The sequence below is a fragment of the Euleptes europaea genome, chromosome 10, assembly GCF_029931775.1.
Source record: "Euleptes europaea isolate rEulEur1 chromosome 10, rEulEur1.hap1, whole genome shotgun sequence".
Lineage (NCBI taxonomy): Eukaryota > Metazoa > Chordata > Lepidosauria > Squamata > Sphaerodactylidae > Euleptes > Euleptes europaea.
Window position 1 is genome coordinate 28823703 of NC_079321.1, and position 22217 is coordinate 28845919.

The following is a 22217-nucleotide window of genomic DNA, read 5'->3' on the forward strand; positions in this document are numbered from 1 at the left end:
CCTGTTAAGACTCTGGTTTGCCTCCAAGATACTATTGGGGGTTGAGATCAGGCATGAGGTTTTCTCATGGGGTCTGGCAAATCCCACAATCAAATACAAATGGTTCCATGGTTTGTTTCTTCCTTTCTACCATGGATAGGTGGAGGTGTATGCTTGTGTCTTGACCTGTTTTTCATTTTACTTCAAGTACCATCCTGAGAGCAATGTCATGCTTGAATGGGACTGGCTTTTAAGTTGGCCTAGCAACAAAACATATGGGTTGGTATGCCACTTACTTGCTGCCAACAGGGATGTCCTGTCAGCATTCGAATGGAGGGGAGACATTGTGCTATGTGTTAATGTCATTTCCTGGTGAAGACCTGGAAGTGATGTCACAGCATTAGGCGACACTCTGGGATCCCCTAAGTCTCTGTGGTTTTACCATAGATTTATGGGAATCCTAGAGCTTTACCACAACCTGGTGTCATCACTTCTATTAGGGCTGCAGTGCGTTAGATGAGTAATCAAGGCAACCATTTAATAAGATTTTAAATCCATCAATGTAACCTATTGATCAGACTGCAGATACAAACATTTTTAATTACTTTCAAAGCATATGCATGGCAAACGTTACCTTTAGAAGAGGTCTTTTTCCTTCTCTGTCTCCCCAGAAAGAATGCCTTTTAAATGGGGCCTGTTTATACTAAGCACAAATTGTATTCACCATCCTGTTAGTATGGTTTATTCATATACAAACATGTGAATAATATAATTAAAAGTAATCAATTTAACTGACTTAACACATTTTTAATTGAGTAACAGTGCTGTTAGTTATCTATTCCATGTTACTAAAATGTTATTGTTTACTCTTGGCCATCATGAACAGGACTGGCGCACAATTCAGATAAATGAGAGCTTCGCTGAAATAGATGTGTTTCAAATTGTAGTAGTAGCTTGATTGAACTCAAGTTCAGAATTCCACAGTGTATATAAAGACTAAAAAATTAAAGGAGAACCCTGGTAATTTTCTTTTCCAATGACTCTCATCTTATAATCAAAGCAGAATAGCCTCAGTTTAGTCATTTTAGCTTTAAGAAACAGTTCAGGCTTGATTTGATCTACAACCTACTTATTTGTGTTTTTGGCGGTGCACGGTATCCGTAAAACTCTCCTCCAACACCATGTTTCAAGGCAATCTACTTTCTTCCTGGCAGCTTCCTTCATTGTCCAACTTTCTTACATTGTAATGGGGAATCCTATAGTATGAATTATCTTGATCTTGGTCACCAGCAACACGTTCTTACACTTAAGGATCTGTTCTAGCTCCTTCATAGCTGCCCTTCCCAGTCTTAATCTCCTTCTGATTTCTTGGTTGCCATCTCCCTTTTTGTTGATGATTGAGCCAAGAAATATAAAATCTTTAACAATTTCAGTTTCTTTAAAGGGGTTTCATTGAACAGATGCCTGAGATCTGTCTATCATATTGCATATATCATAAGTATGAAGAAAGTTGCCTTGCCTGGAATATATGTATGCCTTTTATTTGTGGCTGGATGGGAGGAGGGGTTCAGTGATGATGATGCACACTTGGTGGGTGGTAGTGCGCTCAAGGCTAAAACCACCATTCTAGCCTCAGCCTTTTTTTGACATGTAATAAGGGTTAACAGAAAGAGTCTTGTGGCACCTTAAAGACTAACTTGCTCATTGTGGCATGAACTTTTCCAAATCAAGAGCTCACTTAGAATCATAGAGTTGGAAGGGACCACCAGGGTCAATTAGTGCAGCCCCCTGCACAATGCAGGAAATTAACAACTACCTCCCCCCCCCACATCCCCATTGACCCCAACCCTCCCCCCACAATGCAGGATCCCACAATCAAAGCACTCCCGACAGATGGCCATCCAACCTCTGCTTAAAGACCTCAAAAGATGGGGTGTAGGATGTAGGAACGTACTTCCACGGGCTGTGCAACAAAATGTGTATTCGGTATGAGGAAAATTCACTGTGGTAAGGAATGTCTTGGCTTTCTGTTGTACCATTTTATTTGTGCTGTGTAAGCTCAGCAGGACTTTGCTCAGTTGTCAAGTTCGGCTGGCCTGCTAAGAGCGTATTTGATGAACTTTTCCTCCAAGGAGCTCCAGTCAGCATATGTCACGTGCTCCATTTTATCACCTGTTAGGTAGGTTAGGGGAGACCATAACGGGCCCAAGATCATCATGGCAGAATGTGTGATTCGAATCTGGGCCTCCAATCTTCTAGTCCTGCACTCTTACCACTATGGTACAATGGCTTTCTTCAGATTTACCTCTGACTCTCTGCGTGTAATTGAATGTTGTGGGCAATGCTTGGTAAGAGAAGACATGGTTGTTTATAGTGCAGTCCAAAGAAAAACTTTACTGGGAGTAAGCACCGTGGACTAGGTTTCAATAGGATTCTGAGTAGATCTGCTTAGACTATTCTTCTAGTATGGTGAGTTGCACCAGTGCACATCTCTTTCCTTCTCCTAAACCCCAAGTGTTGTTGTTTTTACCCACAATTGAGAAAAAATGTCTGTTTAAAACTAGAGAACAAAGAGAAACACATAGGATGTATGGATTGCAGATTTGCCTGTCCTGCAAGTCCTATGGGTAAAGATTCCCTTATATTTTAAAATTACATTGTGTGTTGTTAATTAAATCCATGTAATTTTTAGTGTCACTTTCTTCTGAGTCTGGGTATTGTAGTATAAATGATATGTTACAGATCGTAGCTGGTATTTTAAGTATTGCCTGCTGGGAAATCTTTTGACGACAGTGTTTTTTTTGCCTCCACAAACAGGAAATATGGGCTTCCTATCTGTTTTCAGAAAAGTGCGTTCAGTCTAAAAAGTAGCACAGTTGGGCTTATTCACAACAAAGGAAATCCTCTACTTCTCATAGTAACCTGTTGCCTCAAAGGAAACACACGCCTATGAGCATGGGTGCGGAAACCGTCCAGCGTGTGACACTTGGAAATAATTTTCTGGTCATCCTGTAGAATCTTTTAACACGTTTGGCTTTTTTGTTGGACGGGTGCCTAGCAAGCAGATGTGAAGCATAGCTACTACTGCTGCAAGCAAGACACCGTGGTTTGGATCCATGCCAGTGTTCCTGTGGGCAACAGAAAGTCCTTTCTCCTGCAGAGTGTGACTTTCTCACCTCCCCACTCTTGTGGCACCCTGAAATTCCCACCGAAATCCCTTACCCCCAGGAACAGGAAGGTATTTCGGGCTGCTCTGGGAGAGAGAAGGCGGGGAAATCGCACTCTACAGACACAAGGATTTGCACCTGCAGAAACGCTCATTTGGATCCAAGCCTGTCTCATTGGTTGCCAGCTGGGGGCATGTGGTTTAGAGCTGGCTTGTGGACAAGTTACCACAGTTTGGTTCAACACTAGTCACTGTGGTGGGGTGCCCTGTGACACTGCTGTAGTCGTTTCAGAATCAGAGGGAAAAGACTGCTTATATCTAGAGGGAGGTATGGGGTTTCCATGCTACCTTAGATCTTGCATGCCCCTACAGTAAAACAAGGGGGTAGAATGAGCTGCAGCTGTAGCACAGGTGGGGAGAATCACATTTTTTCAATGGTTGCCCATGTAAAAAAACAACAACCATTGTATAAAAGGTTAGCATCTCAGGGAAAACAGTTCTAGCTTGGCTTTTCTTGTGCTGTTCTTGTTTTCTACTCACAGGGGCAGGGGGGAGGGAATTCTGAGGAATGTCATCCATCCCCTGCAAACTAAAGCAGTGCACTTCATTCTACAATTTCATTACCACCTCAGTTTGCATATGTAGGTCAGGCTTTATATCCCAAGGGGTGAGGGTTTAGCTAACCCAGAGCTGCTACTGGGAAGAGAAATGGTTTCTTCCTGTTACAAAGAACAGCATACTACACTGTGACATATCCAGCCTGAAAATGCCTTCTAAATAGATATCATTTGTCCTGTTTACAACATGATGGGAACAACAGAAGGCTTATTTTGGGACTTAATTCCATAGACAGCCATTGTGGTATAGTAATTAGAATTACAAGAAGACAAAAGTAATGACTACAGGAGAATTACTCAACTTTAAGGTTGACAATGAGGAAATTGAAATTGTTCAAGACTTTCTATTCCTTGGCTCCATCATCAACCAAAAGGGAGACTGCAGCCAAGAAATCAGAAGGAGATTGAGACTGGGAAGGGCAGCCACCAAGAAACTAGAAAAGATTTTGAAGTGTAAGGATGTGTCACTGGCCTCCAAGATCAAGGTAATTCACGACATCGTATTCCCTATTACTATGTATGGGCGTGAAAGCTGGACAATGAAGAAAACTGATAGGAAGAAAGTAGATTCCTTTGAAATGTGCTGTTGGAGGGGAGTGTTACGAATACCGTGGACTGCCAAAAAAACAAATCAGTGGGTTATAGATCAAATCAAGTCTGAACTGACCCTAGAAGCTAAAACGACTAAACTGAGGCTATCATACTTTGGTCACATTATGAGAAGACAAGAGTCACTAGAAAAGATAATCATGCTAGGAAAAGTTGAAGGCAGCAGGAAAAGAGGAAGATCCAACAAGAGATGGATTGACTGTATAAAGGAAGCCACAGCCCTCAGTTTGTAAGACCTGAGCAAGGCTGTTAAAGATAGGATGTTTTGGAGGATATTGATTTATAGGGTTGCCACGAGTCAGAAGCGACATGGCGGCACTTAACACACACACACACACAGGGTGCTTCAGAATTACTTTCGAACGTTTTAGCAGCTTCCCTAAAAAATGTGCAAACTCAGGCAGGCTTCTCCTGGGAAAATGTTCTGTGGTCAATTTAGACTGATTGGGGAGGGGCTGTGGCTCAGTGGTAGAGCATCTGCTTGCCATGCAGAACATCCCAGGTTCAATCCCTGGCATCTCCAGTTAAAGGGACTAGGCAAGTAGGTGATGCGAAAAACCTCTGCCTGAGACCCTGGAGAGCCACTGCCGGTCTGAGTAGACAATATTGACTTTGATGGACCAAGGGTCTGATTCAGTATAAGGCAGCTTCATGTGTTCATGTGACCTGCAGTGGGCGGCCCCCAGCATGCCTATCAAGCAGCAGCACACCATGCCATTTTGTTTGGCACTCAGGGCTGGTCCTCTAGACATAACAAGCTTCTGCAACTGAACACATTACCACCTGCCCGACCCACAGGTTTGAAGTGAGCCCTTAAGGAGCTGGCTTAGGTGCTGCGGACAGCTGTGTAGAGGGAGGCAGTGAGCATGGTTTATGCCTGGTTTCCTGCAGCTGGCTTCAAGGCAAGACTCTACGACAGGGGGGTCAAACATACGACCCGCGGGCCAGATCCAGCCCCTTGAGAACTCTTTTCCGGGCCACAAGCCAGCCGAAGCCCCCCAGTCTGGGCTGGCAAGGTGTGGCCCGGCCCAACCAAGTGACATTTATGTCATATCCGGCCCTAGCAACCAATGAGTTTGACACCCCTGCTCTAAGGTACAGAAGCACCACTGGGGCTTGTCTTGCTGGCAGTGTGTCTTGCCAAGCTCAGCCTTTGTCTCCCTCCCCCCCCCCCAACTTTGGTTTGCTGGCACGCCAGCATCTTCACAGGTAGGTATTATCTCCCCACACACACATGCAGGGCAGAAAGGTTTCCTATCCTCAATTTAGGCCTAAATATACAGCATTCTCTGATGTGAATGTGGGAAGGGCAGCTAAGGACTTTCTAAGTCTTTCCATTTCATAGAATCATAGAATCATAGAGTTGGAAGGGACCACCAGGGCCATCAAGTCCAACCCCGTGCACAATGCAGGAAATTCACAACTACCTCCCCCCTCCACACCCCTAGTGACCAGAAGATGGCCAAGATGCCCTCCCTCTCATGAACTGCCCAAGGTCACAGAATCAGCATTGCTGACAGATGGCCATCTAGCCTCTGCTTCAAAACCTCCAGGGAAGGAGAGCCCACCACCTCCCGAAAAAGCCCGTTCCACTGAGGAACCACTCTAAATGTTAGAAAATTCTTCCTAATATCTAGACGGAAACTCTTTTGGTTTAATTTAAACCCATTGGTTCTGGTCCGACTTTCTGGGGCAACAGAAAACGACTCGACACCCTCCTCTATATGACAGCCCTTCAAGTACTTGAACATGGTTATCATATCCCCTCTCAGTCTTCTCTTCTTCAGGCTAAACATACCCAGTTCCTTCAACCTTTCTTCATAGGACTTGGTCTCCAGACCCCTCATCATCCTTGTTGCCCTTCTCTGGACAAGTTCCAGCTTGTCTACATCTTTCTTAAATTGTGCCCAAACTGAACACAGTACTCTAGTTGAGGTCTAACCAGAGCAGACTAAAGCGATACCATCACTTCGCGTGATCTGGACACTATACTTCTGTTGATGCAGCCCAAGACTGCGTTTGCCTTTTTAGTTACAGCATCACACTGCTGACTCATGTTCAGTGTTTGGTCTACTAAGACCCCAAGATCCTTTTCACACACACTACTGCTCAAACAAGTCTCCCCATCCTATAATTATGCATTTGATTTTTCCTACCTAAATGCAGAACTTTACATTTGTCTTTGTTGAAGTGCATTTTATTAGTTCTAGCCCATTTCTCCAGCCTGTCAAGATCATCCTGCATCTTGGCTCTGTCTTCTACCGTATTTGCTATCCCTCCCAATTTAGTATCATCTGCAAATTTAATAAGCATCCCCTCTATTCCTTCATCCAAATCATTGTCTTGGTCTCCTCTGTCTTGGTGCTGTGGCTATGTGATGACGGACCTACAACCTGGTGATTATGGGGACTGGGAGAGAATGCGGGGGGGTGGATGGCTGTGGCAGGCTGAATGCTGGCCACGTGTCCCGTTTCACAACCTACATGACTCAAAGCCTCTGGTTCCACAAAGGCCAAATATGGATTAGAGGGCAACAATAGGAGTGCTTTAATGGGGATGATCCAGGGTCTCAAAAGAGACTGACTTAGAGAAGGAAAATAAAAAAGATGACCAGCAAGAAGGAAATGAGTGGAAAGTGTCTAGAAGGGGAGCGGTTCTGTTTTATTTAGAGTTCTAAGGAGCAATTTAGCCTGACGGCTCCTGACAAATTGTTTAATGTATCCTCTTCCTTCAGGCTTCTTGCTCAGATGATGAGCAACACATCCATAAGCTATGAAAAACCCAGAAGGCAGACCCAGTACGTGGGAGTTTGACCCGCTGGCAATTTGACAGTGGCTGAAACAGAAACAAAGGGGAAAAAATTAAAAACCCTGGCAGATGTAAGGATTGCATGCAAAGCAAAAAAACAAACAAATTGGCAAGGATTAATGAAAGTGGTGCGGCTTATCAGATCATGCTAGAACAGAAATGTAATAGTGCATGCTATATTTAATTTGGGCACGCACTCCCAGCAGTTTGATGTGGTAGTCTAAAGGTGCGATTGCTAGAAGCGTGGGGATTTAATGCGCAGTCATTTGAGGATAAGCAAAAAGAAAAAAAAAGTCTTTTAGGGACATAATCTCACCCCAAAACATCCCATTTTCAGAATCTGCATGATGGGAATCTTCTGTTGAGGTGATCTGTAGGCATACGACCCGTATGTTGTGCCCTTATGCCTAACGTTGTGCCCTTATTTTATTTTTGGCACCTCAATGTGGAAAGTTGGTTTCGGACCACTGCTGAACTTCTACTAGACCACCTAGTTCTTGCAAAGGATGCTGGCTTAAATGCATATATATGATCTGTTCAGAGATCATGAGTATGCAGTCTTGCTTTGTTAACATGAATCAGTGCATTTCTAGTTTTTGGGTTTTTTTGCTTTATATATCTAATTCAGAAGTGTGCCCCCTGGCCGAGGATACTTAAATCCGCAGATAGGAGGTACACTCAACCCAAACAGATGTTTCTGCAGACTTGGGGGACCCCCCCAGGTCTGCAGAAAAATCTGAAATAAAAAAAGAGGGGTTTAAATCTCCTGATTTTTTTTAAGTGTTCTCTGTGCATGTGTAGAGATTGCACCAACTGTTCAGTGCTGCCTCCAATCCCTGCTGGCCCAGCTAGGCATAGTGTGCGCTGTCACCCCATCACAGTAGTGTCAGCGCCTGGGAGTCATTGGCAGACCTTTCTGACTGCAGCCGGGCTGGAAGGTGAGCGGGGGAGATACGGTTCCTCCTATGCGAGTTTCGCTGGCTTTCCCCTCCAGCTCTGGGAAAGCGGCTCTGGGAAAGCTGGCAAGTAGGGTGGGGGGAGTCCTGGAGCCATGATGGGAGGGGGTGCTGGAATTCCCCCTATGCAAGTTTTGCAGGCCTTCCCCTCTGGCTCTGGGCAAGCTGGCAAGTGAGCTGGAGTGGGGGGGAGGCCTGGAGCCATGATGGGAGGGGGAGATGGGATTCCCCCCTGTGTGAGTTTTGCGGGAGCCCATTTGTTTTTGTTTTTTTTAATTTTAGGTATACCACATGATCCTGAATACAGTCTGTTCCTGGAATAAAATAATAGATTTGGGGGCAATTTCTGAACTTTCCTGAGGTTTGTTATAGCCTGAATCAAACTGTTTGTTAGCATGGCAGAGTGCCCTCCTAAGCAGAGTCAGCCTTTCAGAGTAGATTCAAGTCTTTGGGCTTAGAAGGGTATAACTCCCACAATTCTACTCCTGTCGGGTCAAGGAGATCTCGTATTGCAATATCAACCTTTGGAATTTGTTTGATCTGAGAGAACATGTGCAAGATACAATAATATAAAAATGGAATCTAAACAAGTGGCTTGTGCTCATGCATAAGCGCTTTTAAGCTTTTGAAAATAGCTCTCAAAGAATATTCTACTGTGCATTATTGATCCTGTTTAGCAGTTGCTGAAGCCAACCGTGCGTAGTTGTATACAATGTAACACGCACTTAGAATTGCTTAGAGTAGATTTCTGACTTCTTAACACATTTAAGCCACCTTTCGGTGTGGTTGTTCAGAACAACAGGCTAGCAGGATGATCCTAAGCAAATTGCTCTTGATTGATAAAAGGCTATTTCTATAACACACAAGAATAGTATTTGTTGTGCTACATTTATGACTTGGCTAGGACATTGAAAAAGAGCGGACAGCTTCTGTGAGTGGCAGTAGGCCTTTATGCAACAGTGTTCAACCAGTTGCATAAATGTAGCGGTCCATTCAGCATTGGTACTTCCCACCATCCAAAATGAAGTATTTTTAAGCTGCACAGGATCGAAGAAGATGAATAATTAGAAACAATTCAGATTGTTTTTCTCTCCCTAGAATGCAGTGTCCAGAAGCCTGTTGGCTTTTTTGCTTAATAATCAGATGTTTTATATGTAAGGATGCCACTTTCTTTCTCAGTGCTGTAAATCTGCAGAATACAAACATATTATGCCACTTTGGAGTTTCATGTGGAAGAAAAGCAGGGTATAAAATAATCTCAAGCATATTAAGAAAATTGATGTCCTGAACCAGGTTTTTTTTTGTTTTTTGTTTTTTTGGTAATCAGATAACAGGAGTTTCTGGACAGTAGCCACTGTCTTTTGCTGTTTCGTTTTGCTGTTTTTGTTTCCACCAGGTTCTCACCGCTGATGCAATAGAAAAGGAAATAGACTATCCAGAGTTCTACTTTATAGAACTTTTGGGTCTTTCAACCTTGCCATTATTTCCTATTTCCTTTCCTCTGGAAAGGCAGCTTTTGATGTTCACCTTGATGCACTGTACAGCAATAGTCTGACTTCAGTGGGTGTTTCAGGGTACGTGGAAGAGAGATATCACCAATGGAAAAAAGTTTAGCAAGCCCGAATTTTAAATGGAATGGAAACCTGCATTTTAAGATACAGTCGTGTGACTTTTTTTTTTAAATCGCAACTGATCCCCAGAAGGGGTATAAAAAAATGGTAAAGGTCCCCTGTGCAAGCACCGGGTCATTCCTGACCCATGGGGTGACATCACATCTCGACATTTCCTAGGCTGACTTTGTTTACGGGGTGGTTTGCCAGTGCCTTCCCCAGTCATCTTCCCTTTACCCCCAGCAAGCTGGGTACTCATTTTACCGACCTCGGAAGGACGGAAGGCTGAGTCAACCTTGAGCCAGCTACCTGAAACTGACTTCCGTCAGGATCGAACTCAGGTTGTGAGCAGAGCTTGGACTGCAGTACTGCAGCTTACCACTCTGTGCCATGGGGCTCTTAAGAAGGGGTATAGAGGTCTGTAAAACATGTTTCTCTTGACCTGTTTAATTTGGTAGTCCCTTGTCAGGAAATCAGTTGTTCTGTTTGGATCTTCCTTTATGTGAGTATGAGAGAGAGTGTGTGTTTGCGTCAAGGGAATTATGGTCCCATTCCAGTTAAGCGAAGGAGCAGGACTGAAACATTGCAGTTCCAAGGTAAGGTAAAGGTAGTCCCCTGTACAAGCACCAAGTCATGTACTTGGGGCTAAATAATTCCGACTGTGAAAATCTGCACAATGCCACAATAGCTATATCAATTAAAGTTAGGAGATTTTAACTAGCTTTTTTTTTTTATAACTGAACTGAAGGAAGGAGGAGAGGGGTAAAAGCACCAGGGATCTGAATCCCCGTTACAGAACTAAAATATTACCTCTATAATTGTATTATTGTTGTTGTAGTAGTAATAATACTAATTAGAAAATTTATATGTGCCTCTTCAAAGGACTGCTCGAGACAGCTCACAAGTAAACCAGTATGATAAAATCATAAAATAGCATTAAAAACAGGACACTGTTCTTCATGTCTGTTGGCATGGAGCTGCGACTCTGCCCTAAAAGTGTTGGGTTGTGGGCGTGACTTACCTTCACTATTCCTGCAGGTGTTAGGCCCTGCTCCAAAATGGTGCTCATTCCTTGATAATCTAACAGAAGAGCTGGAGGAGAACCCAGAGACAACAGTGTATGATGATTACAAGTTTGTAACAAGAAAAGACCTTGACAATTTAGGTATGGTATTATTATTAATTATTTCTTTAGCTTGCTTATAGACCAACTTTTAACCCAAACAGTCCCCAAGGTAGTTTACAAAATATTCAGTAAACACGATAATATCAAAACATAAGCACATACTAAAACATCATGTCTGTCTCAAGGGCCCTCCAGAAAAAGACAGGGTGTTAGAGATGTACTTGTTCTGAAGGGAGAGTTTCATAGTCCTTGGGTAGAATCATAGAGTTGGAAGGGACCACCAGGGTCATCTAGTCCAACCCCCTGCACAATGCAGAAAATCCAAAACTACCTCCCCCTCCCACACCCCTAGTGACCAGAAGATGGCCAAGATGCCTTCCCTCTCATCATCTGCCTAAGATCATAGAATCAGCATTGCTGACAGATGGCCATCTAACCTCTTCTTAAAAACTGCCAGAGAAGGAGAGCTCACCACCTCCCGAGGAAACCTGTTACACTGTAGAGGCTGTGAAGGCCCTTCTCCAGGTCCCTGCCAGCTGAACTTCTACTAATGCTGGCTTCCAGAGGAAATGTGCTGTGTTGACCTAAAGTCTCAGGTTGATTGGTACAGATCAAGGTACTCGGAAGTACACTGTAAACCTTACCTTCCCATGTCTGCCTGATAGATGAGCATCCATCCCTACCCTTTGCTGCCACCTGTTCCTTCTCTGTATTGGCTCATGAAAATTAACAGAACTTTGGAACCCTTCACACCTTTGCAACATGGGCACAGAGGGAATGTTGTATACCCATTATATGTCATCTTATATGAATAATGTTCAATTGATACTGTGCGTTGCATCCCAAATATAGATTAAGAAACCATTGCATGGTTTTTAGACATTGTAGCCTGTTTGGCTGGACACTTGCCTCCTGACACTAGTGCCAAAAAGATCATATAGAAAAAGCCTTGTTTCCTGTCTCCTGCCATAAGGGTTGCTGAGCTATTAATAACCTTTGTATGTGTTTTTCAGGGCTTACGCATCTTATTGGATCCCCATTACTCCGCGCATACATGCATGGCTTTTTCATGGACATAAGACTGTATCATAAGGTAAACTGGTTAACTCAGTAAGACAGTATATGTTCTTTTGACAGTGGGGGGAGAGGAGAGAAAAACGGAAATAAAAACATCTTCGGCAAGTTTTTTTTCCTTGCTGCATTTTACCACCCACTGTTTCCATTCCCAGGTTAAAATGATGGTGAATCCATTTGCCTATGAGGAGTACAGGAAAGAGAAAATTAGGCAGAAGATAGAAGAAACCCGTGCACAAAGAGTGCAACTAAAGGTAAAGACTGAACTCGAAAAAATATTCATAAACGATAGAAAGACGAGTGTTGAGGTAGAAGAGAGCAAGATACCTGAAGAAGTGAGCTGTGACTCACAAGAGCTCATACCCTTCCATAAATTTTGTTAATCTTTAAGGTGCTACTGGACTCTTGCTCTTTTCTACTGCGACAGATAGACTAGCACAGCTACGCATCGTAATTAAACATCCCGAGATATGCTGGTGGAGGGGCTAGGAATTTTTGCCCTTTTCTGACCCTGATGCTGTGCAGTGCCAGGTCCAGTAATAATACGACCAGAGTGCTGCAAAATTATCTTGCAGCACAAAACATGGACCTGGCATGCGTGACCGAGACCTGAGTAAAGGAGGGCGAGACGGTCGCCTGTAAAGAACTTGCCCCTACCCCAGGTTTCTCGGTCCACCATCAGTCGCAGACAAAGGGATGTGGGGGAGGGGTGGCGGTGCTCATTCAGGAGGCTTTTCTCCTTTAGGGCAATCCCCACCCCGAAGATATCTGGCATTGATAGTGTAGGCCTGGTGTGGGATGCTGAGGAGAGTTTGGCGGTTCGGCTGATGTACCGACCTAGCACACCGGCAGATTCCCTGCCAAATGTGTTGAAGGTGGTGGCGGGACTGGGCCTTGAGTTACCCCAGGCTGATAATCTTGGGGGACTTCAACGTCTATGCAGACTCCGCCCTCTTCATCTTCTAATCAAGCTTCGGACCTGGTGGCATCCATGGCAGAACTGGGACTCTCCCAGGTTGTATCAGTGGTGACCCTGTTGGTAAAAGAGCCATCTTTAGATCCTTCGGATCTAGTCAATTACCACTCAGTCTCGAGTCTTCCGTTTTTGGGTAAGGTAGTTGACGGGCAGTGGCTGAGCAGGTGCAGACGTTCCAGGAGGAAATATCGGTCCTAGACCCTTTGTCAGGAGTTTCAGGCTGGGGTTCCATCAGTATGCTGTCGATGGATGGCTGGCCGGATGCTGTCCTGGAACAGCTGGCCAGGTATCTGGAGGCCGTGGCTGGTTGGTTGAAACAGAGCCACCTGAAATTTAACCCATCAAAGACTGAGGTCCTGTGGCTTGGTCGGGGGAGGGGGGGAGGGGGGGAGCGGATGGGAGCAACCAACTCCCCAACCTTGACGGGGTTCAGCTGATGCCAGCTTCCTCCGTCAAGAGTCCGGGGGTGACATCGGATGCCTCCCTTTCGTTGGAGGCCCATGTCACGAATAAGGCCCAAGTCATGAATAAGGCATTTTCCCACTTCCGCCAAATCCATCAGCTGATTCTCTATCTGCCCCATCCTGCCCTAGCCACAGTGTTCCATGCAAAGGTCACCTCTAGATTAGACTGCTGCAATTTTCTCCATGCGGGGCTACCCTTGAGACTGCTCCGGAAGCTTCAACTGGTCTGGAATGCGGCGGCGTGGGTCCTCATGGGGACACCATTAAGATTGCACATACAACCTGTTCTCCGCCAGCTGTACTGGCTCCAGATTGAGTACCAGATCAAGTTCAAGGTTTTGGTACTTGCCTTTAAAGCCCTAAACAGACTGGGACCATTGTATCTGTGGGACTGACTCTCCCAATATACCCCCCCAGAGGGGATTACGCTCAGTTGATAAGAACTTGCTGGTAGTCCCTGGCCCTAGAACCATCCAGCTGTCCTCGACCAGGGCCAGGGCCTTTTTAGCCCTGGCCCCTGCCTGGTAGAACTCTGTCAAGTGAGACCCACTTCAGGGCTTTGTTCAGTTCTGCAGGGCTTGTAAGATGGAGATGTTCCACTAGACATCTGGTTGAGGATGGTGACAGCCTGTAGATCTGCTGGCCTCCCTGCTCCTTTCCTTCCTGTCCCTTCCCTTCCCTCTTTTACCTTCCCTGTTTTCCCTATTCCTTCCTTTTGATTTTACCTCGCTGTGCCTCCTCCACCCCTGATACTGCTCACCCTCCTGGCCTTGGCCTGGGGGCCTCCTGGAGGGATTTGAATTTCATTCAGCCAACCTCCTTGTATAGGTTTTCAGGCCAAGCTTATTGAATCAGGGCACCTCTTTTGTTTTAACTGATCATAGTGTAATTTTATATGGACATTTTAATTGATGTGAATCGGAATTGTACATTTTGTTGCAAGGCTCCCTGAGCCCGGCCCTGGGAGGGAGGGGTATAAATGCAATAAACAAATAAATAAATAAATAAATAAATAAATAAATAAAATAATTACTTTATTGGCCTTGACTTGGAAATATATCATAAAAGCCAGGTTGTATGTGGAAAGTACTGGAGAAAGAGGACCACTTTCCTTTTGTTTTGCTCTCTGCTTTACAAGGGACTTGAGTGTCTCACTTAACACATTTGGAAAGACGTTTGATTAAATTTAGCCTTTTATATTCAAAAACAGAGATCCATTTTTCTTCTCTCCTTCCTTAGCAGCCATTGGTTCAACACCCCCCTCCGTCTAATCCAATTTATTCTTCAGCACGTCCTCTGTTCCATTTTAAGGCTGCATCTTTATGCTTGGGGCTTTGCCTGCATGCCCTAAAAGAGCTTATATTCTTTCTCCCACTCCCCTTACTTTAACTTTATATCCAGCGTGATGAAGAGTTCTCAAGAGCATGAAAGGGTGCATGCTGGGATTTTGTTTTTTTAATGTTTTGATTGGTTCTAATACAAGGCATTGTGCAACTTCTGTGGGGGGCGGGTTTGGTTGTGGTTTTTTGGAATTTGTCTGCAGACCATCACTTCTGTTTGTAACCTTTTGATTCCTCGTTCCATTCATTAGAAACTTCCCAAAGTTAATAAAGAGCTGGCACTGAAACTTATCGAGGAAGGAGAAGAAAATCTGCAAAATGGAAGGGGGAAAAAGCAAAAGGTAGGATTCCTGTCTCTGCAGTTACTTTCGTACATAGTAAAACTGGGCAGTGTTGGAGATTCTTAGGAGTGCTAAGTGGACCCGTCCTGCTGTTCAAGGATGTTCCTTTGCATAGGGCGAGGACCAGTTCAGTGTTAGAACAGCTGTGTGTCACGTTCAATTCCTGACATCTTCTGTTAAAAGGATCTTGGGTAGCAGGGCGGAAGAGACCCTGCCAGAGACATCGGAGAGCCATTGTCTATCAATCCATGGACAAGGCTAACAATGCAGTCCTAATCAGAGTTATACACGTCTAAGTCCATTGAAGTCAAGGGTGTAACTCTGCTTAGGATTGCGCAGTATATGAGCTGGCAGTAACTGTCTACATTGTGTCTGGTTTTTGTTAAATCATGTCCTGGAGGCCAAGCTTCTTGAAAAATCTGTTTTCCTTTTTTTCCTCCCCCCGAGTGGTTGAATACATTAATTTAGCTTTACCATTTCGACAATTGTTAATCTTTACATTAACCACAGACAGATGACCATGATTTCATCAGTAACTGGCTACTAAGATTCTGGCTGCTATCAGCAAACTATAAGGGATCTCATTGTTTTAGGCTGAGCACAATCTTTGCATTGCCTTAGCAGAATCATTATCTGATTGAATGGTATTTCATAACATAATTAATATCATAAATACTTTTCCTCTTTAAAACAGCCTGCCAAAAACTCACTAGCCTTCTGTTACCAGAGCATACCTTTATAATCCCTCATCACTCAGAAAGCTGTATCTGTCTGTATAGTGTGTTTACATGTGCATGCATATACATGCATACATACACAGGCTTTAGTTTACTTCTGTACTTCTATTAGAGCTTTTGGCTGTGAAGAGATAAGGCACGATAGAAAAATTTAAATCAATCAAATCAATGTTACAAAATATATTAGAATTGGGGATCACTTTATTTTGTGTTGTTAGGGAAAGAGCAAAAGTTGTTTTAGGGTAAAGCGGCAAAGGCTAGCTGAAATTGCTTTATGGCTTCTAGCAAAAGTTAGACACTGATTGTGACGGAGTGCGGAGAGTGAAGCGTTTAATGGGAAAGCCTTGGTTGCTTTACCCCATATGCTCTGTGTCCTCAGCTGCCTTGGTATTAAAGTTGGGCCTTCCATTTTATCTCCATTTGAACGTTAAATAAATTATGAAACCAGTTTCTGATCATTTGCCTGACAGGGACCATAAAACCGGGTGTTAGCAGTATTCTTCTGCATTATTCTGTCTGCATATTTTTAGCCCGACCGTTCCTGTCCAAAAGAATTTTCCTTTCGGAGCAGCTGTACAAACAAATTCTTGGGCCAGCTTGATTCCCAGGTGCTCGTAGTTTTCCAGCTGCAGCCGTCAAATGACGTTTTTTCCAACTAATAAAAAAGTGAGCCTTTATTAAACCTCTTCTTATGGAGCAACATCGCATTAATTAAAATAACTTATTTAAAAAGATGGTGCTTCTCTTGTTGTGGTTTACAAGTACACTGTTTCAGATGCCCCCCCCCCCAGGTCCTGTTGCCAGCATTACTTCACTGAATTGTGGTACTGACTGGTAAATTTGATAGATTAGGGAGAGCTCAGTGTTAGAGCATCTGCTTGGCATGCAGAAGTTCCCAGGTTCAATCCCCAGCGTCTCAAAAAAAAAGGATCAGGTAGGTGATAGAAAGACCTCTACCTGGGACCCTGGAGAGCCAGTGCCAGTCAGAGTAGACAGTATTGACCTTGATGGATCAAACTCAGCTTCACGTGCACTCCAAATCTTCTGGCAGTGTCTGTTTAATGAGTTGCTTATGCATAGTGTCTACATTTAATGACACTCCTAAGGAATTTAAACAGGGCTGTCAGTCACATCTGCCTCTGTGTTCTGAGTAGGTATACTGTCTGCTGTTGTGTTTCAACATATTACTTCACTTTCAAATATTTAGCAAGAGATTTATAAAAGGGTGTCTATAGAAGATACGTATGTATCCAATTCATGTTATCAAATAATGTTCTTAACCTGTGTCATGCTCTTGATTACCTTCAGTTCAATTCAAGACCTTTATTGGCATACATTCTTGATTACCTAATAGGCACCTTGAGTTTCTGTAAGGTAGAAGAGCAGCTAATAAATGTTTTGAATTAAAAAATTTAATAATAGGCATTAGTGCTATATTCTGTGCATGATCTGACATGGTGCATGTTCAGCAATGTTGCATACAGGCTAATGGGGGCAAAATGCAGGGAATTGTGAACATCCTGGGTACGATCTAGAGGCACACTAAGAACATCTCAGGTGGGGGTACCACAGCATCAGCAGCATACTGTTCCCACCATCAAATAAAAGTAAATCAAAGGAATGGTTTGGTGCAGACTGCTATGGTATAATGGCCAAATTTCAGCAGTACAAGCTAAGTAATGCATCCACAATTTCTCCTGAGCTTAAAATCCTAAAGCAGCGTTATAAAAATCTTTTAATGGAGGAAAAAACAAAAAGCGCAAAGGGACATCTGGACCCGGATGATCCAAACTTCTAAATATAATAATCATATCAACCAGTCTGCTCACATCCCCAAAGACTGGGATCTTGCAATTATTGTTCCCATATATAAGAAAGGAGGAGCCCCGTGGCGCAGAGTGGTAAGCTGCAGTACTGCAGTCCAAGCTCTGCTCACGACCTGAGTTCGATCCCAATGGAAGTTGGTTTCAGGTAGCCAGCTCAAGGTTGACTCAGCCTTACATCCTTCCGAGGTCGGTAAAATGAGTACCCAGCTTGCTGGGGGTAAAGGGAAGATGACTGGGGAAGGCACTGGCAAACCACCCCGTAAACAGTCTGCCTAGGAAACGTCGGGATGTGATGTCACCCCATGGGTCAGGAATGACCTGGTGCTTGCACAGGGGACCTTTACCTTTATATAAGAAAGGAGAGAAACCGAATCCTGCCAACTACTGACCGATCAGCCTCCTTAGCGTCATTAGGAGACTGTACTCTAGACACTTACGTTGGAAATTTCTTGATTGGTTGGATAGAGAAAATGTATTGATGGATGAGCTGGCAGGTTTTAGAGCTGGTCGTTCCACCATAGACCAATGCTTGATCTTGCATCATCTTGCAGTTCTAAGCCTAACGGGGCACTTCATGCTGCCTTTGTGGATTTTAAAGCAACATTCGATAGTATCCCCAGGAACAGGCTCTACGCAAAGCTCAAGAACTCCTCAATGGACAAAAGACTTCATATACTTACCTGCTCGCTCCACGAAGGACATTTCTTAAAAGTAAGATGCAGTCCTCAAGGCCACCTCTCCAATAAGATACCTCTTGATGGGAGAGTTAAACAGAGTTGCATTTTGGCCCCCCTACTTTTTAATTTTTACATCAACTCCCTGGTGCAGCATTTAAGGAGCCCAAGTTTCCATCTCAGGATCCCATTTTTCAGCTCTCTGACTCTCAGTACCGCATAACCATAACTCCATATTGTAACCATAACCCCATAAACAAGCGTACTGAAATGTGGACAGTTTTTGAAGGGCAGCTCCTTGTTCCATGACGTCTTTCAGTTGCTATTCTATCTTAATCACTCACAGTCAAATCTTAAGCAAGACTGGAAAAAAAGAATTTTGTGTTCCTAGACATCCGTTTGAAATACGTAGCCATCCAGAATTTTTCCAGCCCTTCTTCACCTGAAGTATTTAGCGAGTCATCCCTGGTCGCTTGTTTCTCCATCCAATCTTTTCATAGGGATGTGTTGCCTTTTGCCTTCAGGAGTTATTCCGACTCTCCTGTCCACCCAATCGCACGCTGCACCAGGAGCATTACGTACCGACTCATCATCTGGTGGTGTCTGTTTGGGCATCTTCTGTTGTTGCAGTAACCTTCTGTTGTTGCAGTAACCAGCAGCCCATGGGTTGGATTGAACACAAGGATCATAGCTGTCCCCTGCTTTCATCGCTCTCCCCACAGAGCAATTTCATAGACTGGCATGGAGTAATAGCTAAGTGGGTTAGGTAGTAGAAGTGAGGAGGGGGAAGTGGGTGAAATCACTCTCTTCTCCCTCTTCTTTCAGTGGTGCTCTAATGTCGGAAGAGGTAGGAAAGGTGATTTGGTCCTCCCCGTCCCCCACTGCAGCCTCCCAGTCCACGTGGCATTACCCCCTGCAGGTCTCACGACCCTGGGAATAAACTGTTCTGGGGTTGGAAATGCTTCCTGAGGAAAGTGGGAAGATCTGTGACCATCAGCACCTTCTGCTGACAGATTACTGGATACAGCTCAGAATCTGAAGACTTACCCTTAGTACTACTTTTGTTTTGACATTTTCAAAGTGTCCTGAGTGTACAGAAAAGGGGGTGACTTAGTGGCGACAAAAATAGAGGCTTTATTCAGTGCTGCCTCATAACAAATCCTGTGGAGTAAAGCCATATGTGCTTCATGGGTTTCTAGTGTGAGCTTTGTAACTAACTATGTAACTTCCTGGGTTTCTATGGTGAGCTTTGTAACTAACTCTCAACTTTCTGTGTTGTTTCTTTCCTAGAAAACGGCCAACATTCTTACTGATGATCGCTTCAAAGTCATGTTTGAGAACCCAGATTTCCAGGTGGACGAGAAGAGTGAAGAGTTCCGGCTGCTCAATCCGCTGGTTTCTAAAATAAGTGAGAAAAGAAAGATGAAGCTGAAGATACTAGAGCAGCAAGAAACCTCAAGAGAGGTAAACCAGGGGCATTTTTAGGAGTTGTCCTCAATCCTCGAATACCTTTTTCAAATGGTATGAGTGCAATCTGCTTGCATCATGGGGAATAGCGCAGTTGTGCTGGAGATTCCATGAAGGCTCAATAGAGCTCTGCTTTCTTCTCCCCCCTGCCTGTGTGCAGGAGTACAAATGGGTTGTTAGCATCATGGGAGGCCTGCATGTTCCTCCTTTGTATCCTAAGCCAGTCCCCACTCTGCCTGAAAAAGTTACTTGTTCTTGAATCATTTCCAGGGCACAGGCGGGCCAGGGTGGTTGATGGGATACGGGAAGCACTTCTCCCACAGGGCAGCAGATTGAGACTTAAACATTTTACAAGTCTAATGAAACTAGGTATATGGGGAAATTGGCATGCTATTTGTAACACTTCATTTTGAGTTGGAAAGGCAGATTTAAACTTCTGACAAAGAGGCGGTTGTGTTAGTGGAGTCATCTGATGTTTTTGTTTTGTTTGTTTTAATCCTGTAGCAATTCATGATCCAGAATCTACTTTTTTTTCCTGCAGTTTATTATTTACTAGCTGAAAATTATCGCTATTATTCATTTGCTAAACACTCTGAAACAAAGTTACCCAATTGTTTAACTTATGAAATATGTCCACTGTATAGACTAGAATTGTCTGGCAGAGGTTTAGTGGTGAAGACTTCTTGGAGATCACTTCCCATTTATTGTTTTACCATAAAGATTTTTGAGATTTCTAGAGTGTAATGATGTCAGTTCCTGTTCTGAAACAGGAAGTGACTTCCCGATGCTGTCCTGTCCCCCCCCCCCAGTTTTCCTCATGTTGCTCCATTGAGCGAGGGCAGGAGACAAGGAGCATTACTGGGAGGTCCTCTGCCATTACTGGCTAACTGGCCACCCTATTCCTACTATTTCGTCAAAGAGTTAGACTTCAGTTTCCTGCATCTGCTCATTTCTGCACTTCAGTTCATTTCCTGCCAAGGAAAGGAGTCCAGGTTTTCTGAGCAGCTCTCTCAGATAGCCCCCCTCTCAACCGTCTTCCTCTCACTCCTCTTCTCTCTCCATCTGTCCTTTCCATATTCTTCTCCCTTCTCCATTAAAACAACAACAACCCTCCACTCCTCATTGCCTGCTCCAGCCCAAAGCAACAGCTTGTTCAGTAGTCTCCCCCACCCTTCCTCCATATCTCTCTGCAGGCTGCAGTATGACTGACAGTGCATTCCTAAGGAGAGTTACTCCAGCCTAGTCCCATTGAAATGAATGGGCTTAGACTGGAGTAACTCTCCTTAGGAATGCACTCTAAGAACTCCACAGAAATCATGGAGCTCTTTATGCTTTCCACTCACAGAAGGTCACCTTTGGGCCCAGCTTGCCTGAATATATTCCTTTTATTCTTGCAGTTTCTATAACTCGTACCAATGTAATGTTGCGCAGATATATTCAATCTTGGTTTATTTTTTTCCTCTTAAGTAAAGTATCTGTTAAAATCATAGTCATCTCCAAATTGTGCATCTGTAAAGAGTCACGTACTCTAATTTGGTAAATAGTTCTCCTTTTAAAAACAAAGGTTAATGGTCCTTAAAAAATATCTATTTTTGTCTTCAGGAAGAAGAGGAAGAACCAGAAGGAAAACCAAGTGATGCAGAAAGTTCTGAGACTTCAGATGATGAAAAAGGCTGGGTTGAAGAGGTCAGGAAACAGCGCAGACTTCTCCGCCAAGAGGAAAAAGTAAAAAGGCAGGAAAGGTTGAAGGAGGATCGGCAGACTGTCTTGAAGCCTCAGTTTTTTGAGATTAAAGCTGGAGAAGAGTTCAGAAGTTTCAAGGACACAGCTCAAAGGCAAAAGTTAATGAAGTAAGACAAGTATCCCTCTTTGATTCGCTTGGCTTCTTGAATTTTTCCTTGAGTGTCACAAAGCTGCTGATTCTACATGGTGGTTGTTTAGTTGACAACTTCTGGAAATGGTTGTTTTTACAGCTAGGGTAACTTAATTCACTGCTAGCAGTGAACTTGCACAAATATATCGGCTCCCCTTTGAGGAGGTGCGCTTCCAGCAGCTGGCCTCAGAGCTCCCAAGTTTCTTTCTAAAAACAAGCATAAATTAGCACAAGCACTAGGGAACATTGATATTGCTGCTTGGTGTTCGTGACACAATTGTAAAAACAACTGCTTGATAGTAGATACTTCCAGAGTATATCCTTTGGTTGCCTGGGGCAAGTCAAAACTTCCTCGGGAGGTGGTAAGCTCTCCTTCCCTGGAGGTTTTTAAGCAGAAGCTAGATGGCCATCTATCAGCAATGCTGATTCTATGACCTTAGGCAGATTATGAGAGGGAGAGCATCTTGGCCATCTTCTGGGCATGGAGTAGGGGTCACTGGGGGTGTGTGGGGGAAGTAGTTGTGAATTTCCTGAATTGTCCAGGGGGTTGGACTAGATGACCCTGGTGGTCCCT

The 22217-nt window shown here is 44.0% G+C and overlaps 1 protein-coding gene and 1 non-coding gene across 3 annotated transcripts in view; both read left to right on the plus strand.

The window, feature by feature from the left end:
* NOL10 (nucleolar protein 10) overlaps positions 1 to 22217 on the plus strand; it is a 63747-nt gene that overhangs the window by 28540 nt on the left and 12990 nt on the right. For both annotated transcript variants that reach the window (XM_056856265.1, XM_056856266.1), the window contains 6 exons: positions 10784 to 10910; positions 11885 to 11964; positions 12101 to 12199; positions 14977 to 15066; positions 19594 to 19767; positions 21373 to 21620. In XM_056856265.1, the coding sequence (XP_056712243.1) occupies positions 10784 to 10910; positions 11885 to 11964; positions 12101 to 12199; positions 14977 to 15066; positions 19594 to 19767; positions 21373 to 21620 (818 nt within the window). The remainder of the gene's footprint in view (positions 1 to 10783; positions 10911 to 11884; positions 11965 to 12100; positions 12200 to 14976; positions 15067 to 19593; positions 19768 to 21372; positions 21621 to 22217) is intronic.
* On the plus strand, positions 4823 to 4894 carry TRNAG-GCC (transfer RNA glycine (anticodon GCC)). The gene has a single exon. It is a non-coding gene; the product is annotated as a tRNA-Gly (tRNA).